The sequence below is a fragment of the Dipodomys spectabilis genome, unplaced genomic scaffold (genome assembly GCF_019054845.1).
Source record: "Dipodomys spectabilis isolate Male_0828 unplaced genomic scaffold, ASM1905484v1 ptg000175l, whole genome shotgun sequence".
Lineage (NCBI taxonomy): Eukaryota > Metazoa > Chordata > Mammalia > Rodentia > Heteromyidae > Dipodomys > Dipodomys spectabilis.
The window spans coordinates 10,402,962-10,416,155 of NW_024870852.1; the positions used below are offsets into that span (position 1 = coordinate 10,402,962).

The following is a 13,194-nucleotide window of genomic DNA, read 5'->3' on the forward strand; positions in this document are numbered from 1 at the left end:
AGCCTTCACTTCACTGTCGTCACGCCATTTCTCCTGGTGGTCTCAGTGCTCCGAAGAGCAGCCACTTTGCCATGGGGGTAAGTGTTGGGCTGCATGGGGCTGGTTTGTATTCTGCAGATGTCCCTGGATGGGACAGGGCATTTCCTTGGTATTCCTGAGGATTTGCTGTCCCTTCCCCATCCCTGAGAAGGCTGAGGCATGGAGGCCTGGTACCTGCTGATGCCCATGTTTTCTGCATGCATGAGTGCAGCCCAGCCCCAAGTGCAGTTGTGAAGCTTCAGACTGCTGACCTTCCTTTGATGTGTACATATGGCCGTTACATAGTCTCTCTCTCTCTCTCTCTCTCATTTTGTTTTAGATTGTGTCATTACTTTTTTTTTTTTTAGTTGCCTGCCTGTGGTGGCTCATGCTACCACAGAGGGATCAACTGCTCAAGATCAGCCCAGGCGGAAAGTTCATATACCCTCCAATCTCAATCAATAGAAACTGGGTACAGTTTCCTAGCTACATGGGAATGTACATAGGAGTGTGCAAATTGATGTGTGCATACATGAAATTTTAACAGATGTGTGCTTTTAATTTGTGTAGTCAAAAGTTTTTTTTAAACCCAGAATGATCAGTTTGTTCCAAGCCATATTTCTAAAAACAATTTTTTTAAAAACAACCTGATACATATATACATGAACATAAAGTTGGTGTACAAATTGGTTCTGGAAAACACGGCCCTTGCATTTCCCTTAAGATTCCACCTAGAATGAATGGTATGTCAAGTTCCAAAGGCTTAGGACCAAGGACCATGTTTGTTGTTTTCCCAGCTTGCTCTTGGGTGTTGCTTCTGGAATTTGGATCATTTGGCCGCACACCAAGATGACAGGGAAAGTGTCTTTAGTTGTTGTGTGAGTTTAGGCAAGGCCAATACCCAGTGTATTGCTGCTGCTTCGCCTCTAAGCGGGGACGAGGTGAGTGAGACAGCTGGGCATCCGGTGGGCACCCAGAAAGCTCGTTTCTCTAAAAGGCTGAATACCGACATGGAGTTAGAGGTTTGTTTGTAAAGAAAACCTACTGCGGCCTTGAGTGTGCTACACTTTGGCTAGGAAAAGGTGAAATCTGCCAGTAGAAAGATGTTCTAGTGGCAAGCTAGATTCATAAGAGCCAGCTGGCAGGCCAGCAATGCTGGAGGTGTGAGACACAGTGGAGGCACAGTGTTCAGTTTGTTGTTCAGTGTTTATTAAGTCGATTCAGCCTTATATATGATATACAGATTCAAAAGGAAAAGGATTCCACATACTTATGAAATCAGTGCATTTAGCAGTAATACCATGGAGATAACAGCTCGATTAACAGCTCATTGGTCTTCTGTTAAGTGAGGGGGAGAGGGAGTCGGCCTGTGCTAGTCATTCCACAAACAAAACAGAATTTAATCGCATCACATAGAAGACACATTCTAAGAATTAAAAATATTAAGCCACATTTACTGGAAAAAAACTCACTGTACAGAACACAAATACTTTTTTATAGAGAGCATTGAGGAGGAAGTCCTCACCTGCTTAGAAGAGCCACATTAAGTTGCATAGGTGCATATCTGTAAAAATATAATTTAGAGGTGAAGCCACTGATTAATAAACAGTCACCTTGAAAGCTGGTGCCATCCGCTGCTTGTAGTAAGTGCCATATGCGTACTGTCTGGAGCCCTTCCCCCTCCCCAGAGCCCTGAAGAGTCACCTGTACCATCTGCACTGAAAAGTCTGACATGGAACTTGCACTCTTCCAAAACACCTAAATTATGCCAGACAACTGGCAGCCTCAGTAGTCCCTAAATCCTTGGCTTGCTTGTTCCTGAAGGCCTCACGATTCACCGCGACCTTCTCACTGCCTGGCTGCTCTGTGGGACTGTTCTTCCGAGAGCCCAGTGGCCACATCCTGCCTTTGCTCCTTTGCCAGGTGCTGCCCACAGGGGGTGCTGTTCCTATTCCTCTGGCCGGACAGCTGATGGAGGCACTTGGCATCGACCAGGTGGAGTCCGTGTCAGCAAATCCGTGCTCTGTTTGTAGATTTTTGTTTGTGTTTTTAGGTGGAAACAGGTAGAGAGTGAGAGGTTTTGTTTTGTGGCTTTGCTAAGCAGATGAGCTCAGTGAGGTGCATCTTCCTCCTCAAGAGCGAGTCTTGCAGAACACACAGGGGTGGGGCGTCTGTACATGTAAACAGTACACTTCCACTGAGTCCAAAATTAGGAGCAAAATACAAAGGTTCACATTGGTCTTAGGTAGATACAGGCGAGAAAGAATTGAGCTGTTGAGCTCAGAAACAACAAAACAAAGTTTCTAAAGCACCACTAAATTATATAAAAATCAGACCACGGACGGATTGAAACTGGTATTCTGGTGAAATACTTTACTATCTTGTATAAAGTTTTACAAAAAATTACAAATTAAAAGTATCAACCCTCTGAGTTCAAAGCAGCATTTTGAAAATGAACGTGTAGTTAATCCTATAACCACCCCTGGAGTCATTCATGGCCCTTGTGAGGGGAAACACGGGTGGGTGCCACCTGTCCCAAATCCTCTGAGACCCTCCTAGCCCCGCCTTCCCCAACATGGTCCTTAGGAATAAACTGTCGGGTGGCGGCGGCAAAGTGATTGCAGATGGGTTATATGCGCTGTCACTGGCCTAACAGATGATTGCCAGTGAGACCTAGTGCCCATGTCTCCCATTCCCCCTGCCTGTGGGAGCAGCCCCTGCAGACTCAGACTGGCAGATCCTACTCTTGTATCTCCTTTTTGACTGGGGACCATCAATGATTACTTCGTGCCCTAAGTGGCTGTGGGAGGAGGAGGCCCCTCCCCGAGGGTGAGCAGCAGCGAGCTGGGGCCATCAGAACCAGTTAAGGTGCTCTCTGCGTTCTGCGTCGGGTGTATAGGGAAGGGTTTGAAGCCACATCTTTTAAAAACAAAAAGGAAAACAGAACAAGTTCCCTGACTGAACTGGCTAATGGAATCTTTTTACATAGTAACTTGTTCCTGACCCCAGCCCTCATCTCTGGGGTATCAAGTTCAAACTCTCTGAGAAGGAGTCCACATGACAGAGCCCTCTGTCCTGAAGACCTTCCCCCCACGCCCACCCCCAGGCTGTCACCACTGCCATTTGTTCACTTTTACTTTAAAACACATGGCCCTCGGCTCGCACGGCAGCTGACGGTGGTTGGTCACATAGCGTGTACGAAGGAAGTGTGGCTTTCAGCTGTGGCTTAAAGCTGATCCCCATGGGTGGAGGGAGGATCCCCCTTCCCAGTCTCTCAAACGGTTTGTGTCTAGTCTGGGTGCTGCCTCTGGGAGGAGAAACAACATATTAAGCAACTGATAATCGGGAGTTGAAGGGCGGCGATTGTCTCTGCCAGTTTTTTAACATTAAGATTTTCACAAATTGCCTGGGGTAACATTTTTCAAAAGATCTACTGATTAATTTGCAGTATTGTTCACACACAAAAATAAATATTTACACAAATTCAAACATAGTCTGGGAGTCAAACCGGGCAGGTGGGGACTGGGCACATAGACGGCCGGCTGTGGGGGAGGCCTTGGGTGCTGGGACTTGTGCTGTGTGGAGAGGGCTCTGGTGTCCTGGCTCTGACCAGAGAGGCCTGGGGCCCGGGCACATGGAAGGCAGAGGTGGTGTGGCTGAGTGTGTTGGGGGCCACGTGGGAGACCACCCCAAACCTCAGGGTACACATGGGCACAGGGAGCGAGGCAGTCCTGCCCTGCCGCTCCAAATCTGAGGGGACAAGCGTCAGCCTGCCCTCCCTGCCCAGCAGTGGTCTGCCACAGTGCTGAGCCAGCGGCCACGCTCCTATCGCTGGTTTGGGGAGGGGGCCTGCTCTGAGGTCGAGTGGCTCTGTGGCCATCCTAGGGTCCACTTGGTCCTGGCTCCCCTGGGGCCTCTCTGTTCTGAGGAAGGCAAGGCAACAGGGCTTCTGCCATCTGTGGGCAGGGACGAGCAGCAGGCCGCTGCTGTCATGGCTACGGAGTGTTGTGTAGAGAGGCCCCGTGGGCCTGCTGAGGTGGGGTAAATCCCCGGTTTTAGCAGCACTGGTAGGTATTGCACTGAGCAAGAGGAAGTGCCTGTCAGGGAGGAATCAAACCAGGCCAGTCTTTTCTTTCTGCTTTTTTCACACTCCAGGGGCTCTGGGTAACGCAAGGACGGGCCCCTCCAGAAGGGCTGGTCCTAGGAGGACCCAAGTGGCTTCTCCACGCCCTGACCACCCTTTTACTCCAACCACAGGGCAAAGGGACAGGAGCCGCCTGACAGCACACCCTGAAGAAGGGACCCTCCTGGGCAGGGGGCAGCTGAGAAGGCCGTGACTGCTAGCTGCTGGTTGTGAGTGCCAGGACCCACTCTGGGGTCTGACTTACCTCCCTGGCAGACACGCTGGGTGGGAGCTGGGGAGACAGCCGTTGAGAACAGGCTCAGGGCACGTCCTGGAAAAGCCCATCCTGGAGTGTGAGGTAGAATACAGGTGACCACTCGACTAGGGCTCTGTAGAGTGGGTGGGTGCCTTGTTTTGCTTTGCAGTGGGTATAGGCAAGGTCCTCCTGCTTGGCAGTGCCTGGCAGTATCCCTGTGGTGGCACTGGGATCTGCAACAGGATAGCCTGGTGGAGGGGTGGTGGCCTTCCCCAGGGTACACTGTGCCCTCAGAGGGAAGCCAGCCTGGCACCTGCCCTGTCTCTGCGGACCCCCCAGCCCACACCAGTGTAGTGATGGGGAATGTTGGGTACAAGGGTACATCCTTCTGATCAGACAGACACAGACTGGCAATCTGTACAAACACAAAAGAATCCATTTTCAGAAAAATAAATTACTAAGGGGGAGGGAAAGAAGGGTCCACTTTGTTTTTCTCAATAAATATGCAATTCTGCTCACCTAAGACTTGAAAGGTAATTATCTGGGAATGGGATTCTAACATCAGGGTCCACGAAGTGATTCTAAAGAGAGCTGTAGCTCCCACGCCTTGTCAGGGGAGCCCCAACCCTTCCAGAGCTGCCCCCGGCCTCTTCCAAGCAGGTCAGAGCACCCGTGGTGAGATTCCAAAAAGAAAGTGTCCTTGTGCCCAAAGTCTCAGATGCTTGGAGTTGGCTAGCAACAGCGCTATGAATCCCACCTCATTCGGAAAACAATGTACCAAGTGGCGAGGCTGGGAGCCGGGCCCTGGCTGGGACAGCCTCCTTCCCTGGCGTAGTGCACTCAGGGGCCGGCAGGGTCAGTTCTGCTGTAAAATGAGGTTTTCCAGTTCATCTGCAGAGCGCAGCAGGAAGGCCGCAGACTCTCGGTAGCCAGCGATGAGCTGCCGCACAGCGCTGATCTCCGTGGGGCTGAGCTGGGCAGTGGGCATGGTCCTGCTGGTGCTGTTGCTAGAAGGGGTGGACGTGGGAGGGGTGGGAGTGGTGGAGGCCCCGCCTTTCATGCTGAGGTCCGTGGGCCCTGTGGAGAGGAAGAGAGAGTAAGGAGGGAGCAGATCCCCCACCTGACTTCTGGAGGTCCCCTGACTTCCAGAAGTCCCTTTTGTTGTCACAACCATCACAGCATCCTGTTGTGGCCTGGTATGGAGTCTGAAGCCCTAATCTGTCTCCCTGCAGCAGGCCTGCATGCAAGGGAGGTTGAGAGGTTAGCCCTGTCTTTGGGAGAGGGTCATGTGCATCTCCAGGCAGAGCTCACGGGCACTGACATTTCTTCCACTGCTTTCTGAGGGCTCTTCCCAGCTCTGGTCTCCAGATGAGGAGAGCAAAGGCCTGCCTCTCCAGTGGCGGGCCCAGCCTTGGAATCGGGGTCTCAGGAAGGACCTGGGAGGGTAAGTGCGATGAGAAAGTATTAGCACGTGTCTAGGTCTGTGTGCCATTCTCCCCACAGGCTGGCTGGAAGAGGAGGTGGTGTGGGATGCCCAGCCAGAATGGCTCTGTCTGGGGCAAACTGGGAAGTAGCTGCTTATGCACTCCCAGGAGTACACGCAGGGAACTGGGAGTCCTTGTGGATGGAGGAGGGGCCTCCTTCCGCCAAACCTCAACATGTCAAATCTTTCCTGAGTTGTGTGCCTGGAATATGGAGGAGGAAGGTGGATACTGCGGGGGCAGTGGAGGGAGAGGGGTTAGTGGGAGAGAGGGGTGGGCCTGATGGGCAGAGCTGGGTGCCCTCTGCTGGCGGATGGTGGTAGCAGTGAGCCTAGCTAGCACATTAGGGGCTGTGTTGTGGGGGATGGGGCCACCAGGCCTCTAGGTCTCTCCAGAAGCATCTCTGTGGAGCAGGCTTTGTTGCCACTTTAATGGACAGTTTGTGGCCTTCCCTCACCTCTGGCGGACAGGGGCTGCAATGAGGCCTGGGAGCCTGCAACACAGGCTGGGCCATGGTGGGCCAGCATCCAGGTCTGGGGGTCCCAGCAGACTTGGAAGCATGTGCAGTTAGAATGGTCTTCTTGCAGGGCTTCAGCAAGAAAACAGCCCAAGAGAGCTGGAGAGTGTGGGAGCCAGCCCCCTGGGAAGGCCTCCCTGCTGCTGCTCCTTCCCAGCCTCCTGCAGGTTCTTACAGCTGAGAGGCTGGTCTGGGCCATCCCTAGTAGCCTTTAGGTTACTAGGGCTCTGATGGCTAGGCTTGCTCATTACTGCATCCTACACTGGCCATTCTAATTCTGTTATTAAGACAGAGGGCCAAGAGACCTCTAAGCCAGAAAGTAATATCTTATGAATAAATGATGGAATTTGACTGTTGCTAAAAGGAAGTTGATACAGCTCCTAATTGGGGAAGGAAGGAAGTCAGGGTTATGCCTGGACGGCTTGGTCAAATACAATATATTCCCCACCTGAGCAGACAATGTGCCCACAATCAGGGGGTGGTCCTGTGAACTGGAAGTGAGAATTCAGGGAACAATCAGAAGGAAAGATTAGCTAAGAAGATGGCCAGCCCGTGTTGGCAAATGTGGAAGGGGTAGGACCTATGTGGCGGGAGGAGGTCTGGTCCCCTCTGGGGCCCTGAGGTGGCCCCTCAGGCCAGGTTCCTGTCTTTCCTCCCTCCATTTCCAGATCTTGTCCTGTTCACTGTTCATTTCTGTACTCACAGCTTTCCTTCCTTCTATCCTGGACTGCACTAAAGCCTGGAAAGGAGAAGATCTGTTTCCTTCAGCCAATCTGATCTGGAGAAACTACCTGTGCAGGCTCTAGTTACTGCCAGAAGCTCTGGTTCCTGGTGATTGCCAGGAAGGGGGTGGGAGGGAGGGACATGGAGTAGACTTGAGCTAGTGAGCACCCTAAGCAAGACAGGCAGAAAGTCTGATTCTATCTAGGCTGATTTACATCGCTAGATGACAGCGTAATGAGCACAGCGAGGGGCTCAGAGCCATCATTTCAGCCACCCAACTGAGGCAGCAAACTGGGAGGGCAGGGGGTGGGGCCGCTGTACAGCCACACAGTTTTCCTCTAGCTGATGGACACCCAGACGCAGCAGTGTTCTTCAGATGAGGCACAGAGCTGCCCTGGGTGAGGAGGCAAATGATCACATTTCTGTCCTACTGACCTCTCCACCCACCTGTAAGGTACCAGGGTGTAGAGGGCTGGGAGAGGGATGCATAGGGCGGAGTTGGCTGCCTCTTCTCACACCACCTCTGGCTGCTTCTCTGGCAGGCGTAACCGGGTGGGAGTCCAAACTCTACACTTCAAGAGAGGATCCCCAACAGCCACACTCAAGACAGGCCATGATGGATGTCACCAGATGGACGTTCGTCACCATCATGTATTGCACGGAAGCATCCAGGTACCAGGTCATCTGTACCATTCCTGCTGGGCCTCAGCCTCCCCCTGTGCACTTAGAAAGGGACCCACTTCAGACGTTCTAGCAAGGGGTCTTTCAGGCAGGCGGCCAGCCACTGGGACTGTCACTCCATCCTGGCTCTGCAAGCCCCTCTGGCCTGGCTTTGGGGATTAGGGCCAGGGCAGCCTCTTATTTTAGGTTAAGAGGCATTAGGAAAGGATGAGAAACTAAGCCAGGCAGGGCTCTTTCCGGGACCCAGCATACTTCATAGTGAGCATGGGGATCTGGGCTGGCTGCGGGGTTGCAGTCAGTGGTCTCCTGCAGCCAAGGACAGAGCTTGAGGAATTCTCAGCTATGATCAGCAGAGATCCAGGATCAGGACTCTCCGGCCTGCAGGAGGCCTCGCTCTCTGGCCTTTGCCACCTCCTTACCCTCACCCCATGGCTCTGCCTCTTGCCCTCTCCCTGGAAAGATTTTTACCACAAGGCAAGACAGAAGGATGGAGTCTAAGCACAAACAACAGCCCTGTACTTCAAGCCTATCCAGGGCTCCCCACTCCCGTTAGTGTAGATGGGCCTCAGGCCCTATAATGTTGTTCTCTCCCCAACTCCGCAGCTCCCAAGGCTAGTGCTCCTATCCCAGCTGCATTTCCAGCTTTTTGTTGGATAATTGGAAATAGAGTCTCACGGACTTTTCTGCCTGGGTTCACTTGAAACTGAAATCTTCAGATCTCAGCCTCCTGAGGAACTAGGATTACAGCTGTGAGCCCCAGTGCCCGGCCTGGAACTCAGTTTGTTTACAGCAGTCTGCATTTTTCCCTGCAGCAGAGCTGGTCACCCAGCTTAGGGCATAAAGCTGAGGAACCCATTGCTCAACATCATGCTAGTTCCTGGCCCCACTGGGAAGAGCAGTCTGCTTGGGGCTCTAGTTAGTGTTTGGAGCCACTTACCGTTACTGTGATTTCCTGTCTGGAGGGAAGCAGGGGCCTGCAGGTTGCTGCCCAAGGCCCCATAGCTGCGGTAACTGTAGTTGAGGCCGCCGTTGACGTACACAGGGTCCTGGGAGTAGGAGGAGGCTGGCAGTGAGTAGGTGGAGTGGGTTATGGCTGCGGAGTCCCGGGAGTGCTGCTTGTCCAAGGCAATGGGCTCATCCTGCAAGGGCAGCAGAATGTTGCCGGGGAACAAGGCAGAAAGCTCTAGCCATCACCCTAGGCCCCAGGCAAAAGCTGTAGCCCCAGGGTTCCTGGGACCCAGCGTCATGGCTCTCTGATTGACTTGTCCCAGGCATTTCCCCAAATTGCAATGATGTATCAAGACTCAGAATGAGAACCAGACTTCCATTTGGGGGATGGGAATCTACACTGAGATAGGGTCTCACTGTATAGACTGGGCTGACCTGGAATTCTTTGATTCTCCTGCCGTAGCCTCCCAAGCACTGGAATTAAGGTGTTGTGCCACCATGCCCAGCCAGACTTTCGAGGTCTGCAGGGCCCTCGTGATGGACTCCTCCAGCCTTCCCTTTCCCCTTGCTGCCCCCTCACAGCTTGTCTGGGCACTGTTCTCCATGTCCTCCCCCTCCCCCCAGTGCCAGGGCTTCAGGGTGATGGGTGAGCCTGCCCTGGGCACGGCCGGCGATGAGCGCGTACCTGGGAGGACTGGTAGATCTCCAGGCGCATCCTCTTAGCTGCTTTTCTCGTCTCGCTCTCACAGGCGGCTGCGAGGATGTTTTCTGCCATGGCGGAGGTCAGGTGGGGGGGCGTGGGTCTGGTCTGCAGGTAGAATGGCCATGAGTGGGAGTTGGGTATTGGGGCTGGTAGGCCCCAAGCTTGACAGAGCCATGTAACCTTTCTGGGCCCCTGCTGTGCAAGAGGGCTTCTGGGCGAGCTGGGGGTAAAGGGTCTACCACGGCGTGCATGGGGGCCTTGGTGGCAAGTGGGGAAGGGCAGCTGGGGGAGACTCACCATCTCCATGCCGTTCTTCTTCATGCGGCGACAGGACTTGAGGTAGGTGCGGATGCGCTTGCGGGCCCGCTCCTGGAACTCGGGGAACTGCCGACTGCATGACTCGATGATGGCCTGGATCTTCTCCTTGGGTTGCTTGGAGATGGGCACCATTCGGTCCAGGTTCTCATCCACAAAGAGCCGCACAAACATCTGTGGGCAACAGGGCCTGTGGGAAGGGCTGTCCTTGCCTGGGACCTCTCCCCCCCCTCTGCCGGGCCCTGTCTGGTGCTTACGTTAAAGGCCTTGAGACGCTCGGGGTCCATGCCCTCAGAGTCATTCATCTTGTCGTTGTCCTCGTGGTCATCGTGGTCATCGTCGTCGTCATCCGCTGCGGGGGCCCGGCCCACTGTCAGGTCCTCAGGACAGCCACTGACCTCGGTCTTGATAGAATCATAGCTCCCAGAGCTGTAAGGAGGGGACTGGGGGGTGGGGAAGAGCGACAGAGGACGCATCAGGTGGGCTGCCCTTTCCTGGAGGGTGGTCAGCTCGCCCAGCTGCCATGACAGCTCTGTGCACAGCATGCCTGCCTCTGGCCCCCTTCATCTGCAAAATGGGGCAGCAACCCCAGCCCAGCTCTGCCTGTGCTGGTATGAGGAGGTTTGACTACAGCAGGACCCACCACATCCCGTGAGGGAGAGAAAAGGACTCCCACCCCAGCCAGCCTCTTCTGGGTTTCCTGCCCGATCCTCCAGGAGCCACAACCCCTAGTTGACAAGTGAGCCGCCACCAGAGCAGCGAGTGCGCTGTCTGTGGGAGGAGGAACGGATGGGCTGGAGGAGGAGCCAGCCAGGGCCGCCGGCCCACAAGGTGGGGTGCCTTCCCCCCCGAGGAATGCTGTTGAGCAAGGAGGGGCCCGGCCCAGCTGCCTGGGCGCCTATCCTGCAGCCCTCCAGTCCCCCAGCCTCGCTCCACAGGTTCCTCATCTGTCCCTCCTGTTTTCCAGCCTGCTCCCTACCAGCTTGCCCTTCAAGGCCCAGTTCCACATCATCTTTCTCCTGTCCCTGTTTAAAAGTTTGTGCCTGTGGCATGTCCTGGTATCCTGGTCCTTTCCCTGGAGGAGGTAGCATTAGTTGGGCCCACGGACACAGAGCACGTAGCCACTGATCTCAATGCTACATGCTGCCTGCAGGGAGCCCGGTACTTCCAGAGGAAGAGCTCCATGGAGACACGCCCTGCCCTCCCTGTGTCCTGACTGCTGGCCAGTCTCTGTCCATGCAGATGTGCAAGGGCCTTCCAGAGTCACAGTGCAGGGCCCAGCAATGACTACTGGTGGGTTCTGTGACCTCTGGCAGGGCTGATTTCCAAACTACTACTCAGCTAAATCCTCAGCCAGGACCCGAGCAGGCAGGCAGAGAACACACTCTGAGGGCTGCTGGAGTATTCACTCCTCTCTCACTTCCCTGGTGCCCAACAGCCTGACAGGGTCCACCCTATAACTTGGCAATGGTGGTAAAGTTAGAGCAAAGTTTGCCCCCACAGTCAGGCAGCTGCTCTGCTTGTTCCTCGGACCTGCTCCTAGCCAGGTTCCTTTGATAGCTACATGATGATAATGTGACATCATTTCTTTGTCCCAAATTTTCCCTTGAGACCCTGAGCGGCCTCTTCCTGGTACCTACTGCACCCCCTGCAGAAGAAAAATGGGAGCACAGCAGAGGAAAAGCCTGCTGGGGGGCAAAGCGTTGGCCACAAGGCTGCAGATGCTCCAGGAGAGCCAGGCTGGCCTCCCTGCTTCAAGAAACCTTAGTGGACCAGAGTCAGCCTACAGTGGGGACACCCACATGACTGCCCCTGCCCCCAGAAAACGTGAGGCCTGTGTTCAAAGTGTTCCGTGCTGCTTGCTGTCCAAGCATTACTTGGGTGGTTTGGTTCTGTTTCAGTACTGAAGTTTGAACCCAGAGCTTCTTGCTTGCCAGGCAGGTGCTGTACTGCTTAAGCCATGCCTCCAGCTCTACTTGCTGTTCCAGGCGAGGGGATATATCGCCTGCCATCTCCTCCAAAGCTGGGAAGCAGGCTCAGAGGCGGGATTTCGCCCCTGTCTTGAGGTCTCGTGTGGGCTGGGCCCCGCTACACTCCCGCCCGCCCGTGTGTACTATTTCTGGTCGGCCCCACAACCCCCCTGCGGGCTGCGGACAGGCAGAGGCCCCTGGCCCACAGCCCCACACACCTCAGGGGTGCTCTTCACGCCGTACTTGACCCGGCTCCTCAGCCCGTCGGTGCCGCAGCCGTCGGAAGGGTAGGACGGCGTGCCGAGCGCCGTGGCCGCGGGGAGCTTGTCACACAGGTTGATGGGCTGGTCCTCGGCCGCCGCAGTGAAGTCCATGGGGGCTGCGGCGCCGTTGCCGTTCATCTCGGGGAAGGCAGGGTCGCCCTGCGTGCTGCTGGACGTGGACGGGTTCAGGGTGGAGGAGCCATTGCCGCTGCCGCTCTCGGAGGAGGAATCGTCTACGAGGAAAGCCGGGGGGTGAGGCCCAGGCCTGGCTGGGTGTGGCGACCTGGCATCGGCCCTCGGAGTACCTGTGCTGCTGCTGGTCTCGCAGGGCAGAGGCGGCCGCAGTGGGGACGGACGCCTTGGCCACAGGAGTCTCCAGGCGCCACCACCGGGCCCAGCCATGGTCTCCGGAGCCCCCTGTGCGCGCGTCACGCGCTCTGCCGCAGGAGTGCCCCTCCCACCCTCAGTGGGCCTCGAATTTGCTCCCTTCGCTGCTTGAGGGAGGGCGGGAGGGATGGGTCAGGGATGGGTCCCCGTGCCCCCCCCCCCCCCCCCGGCCAACCCACAGCGTCAGGCCGGCAGCACCCCCTGCTGGACGCGCTGCGCGCGGCCACCGGCGCCGGCCGCGCGGCCCGGGGTCGGGCGCCCCCTGCTGGGGAGAGGCCGCATTGCTGGCGGGTCTGGGAAGATAACACGGGCGCTCCGGGGACTGGATATTTTCGGATCCCGCCCGCCCCAGCCTCCTGCCTGGCCAGATCAGACAAGATGCGGGGTGGAAGCTACCGGGCCGCGGTCACCGGCAGGTGAGCGTCCCCGTGGCTCTGGGCGGCGCCCAGGTGCCCCGGCTCTGCCCCTGCCCCTTGCACGGGCGGAGCGGCCGGGGAGTCCCGACCATGTCCCAGGCCACCCTTCCCCCCAGACCAGGGTCGCGCCGGACCCCAACCCCCACTCTCAGCCAGCAGATTATGAAGATTTAGTCCCCGGTGCCGGGTACTGGGCACGCGCGCCTCCCGAGCGTCCCCATGGTGACCGAGCGGCTCCAGAGCCCTAACCAATCGCCGGCCTCTCGGCTACCCGGGGGCGGGACCGGGCTGCCCATCAAGCAGCCGGGCCTGGGCCGAGGGGGAGGGGAAAGCACGGTGCGGCGGCACCCCTCCCCCCTCGGCGGCAGCAGGTCCCCTGGGCCGCTGCTTCCT

At 56.0% G+C, this 13,194-nt stretch overlaps 1 protein-coding gene across 3 annotated transcripts in view; it reads right to left on the bottom strand.

Moving 5' to 3' along the window:
• Positions 1-1,205: 1,205 nt before the first annotated feature.
• The window catches only part of Nol4l (nucleolar protein 4 like), a 124,235-nt gene continuing 112,246 nt past the window's right edge, over positions 1,206-13,194 (bottom strand). For all 3 annotated transcript variants that reach the window (XM_042694704.1, XM_042694705.1, XM_042694706.1), the window contains 6 exons: positions 11,954-12,231; positions 10,023-10,208; positions 9,748-9,939; positions 9,433-9,555; positions 8,737-8,938; positions 1,206-5,474 (listed from right to left, as the gene is read on the bottom strand). In XM_042694704.1, coding sequence (XP_042550638.1) covers positions 5,254-5,474; positions 8,737-8,938; positions 9,433-9,555; positions 9,748-9,939; positions 10,023-10,208; positions 11,954-12,231 — 1,202 coding nt within the window. In that variant the 3' untranslated portion in view covers positions 1,206-5,253. The remainder of the gene's footprint in view (positions 5,475-8,736; positions 8,939-9,432; positions 9,556-9,747; positions 9,940-10,022; positions 10,209-11,953; positions 12,232-13,194) is intronic.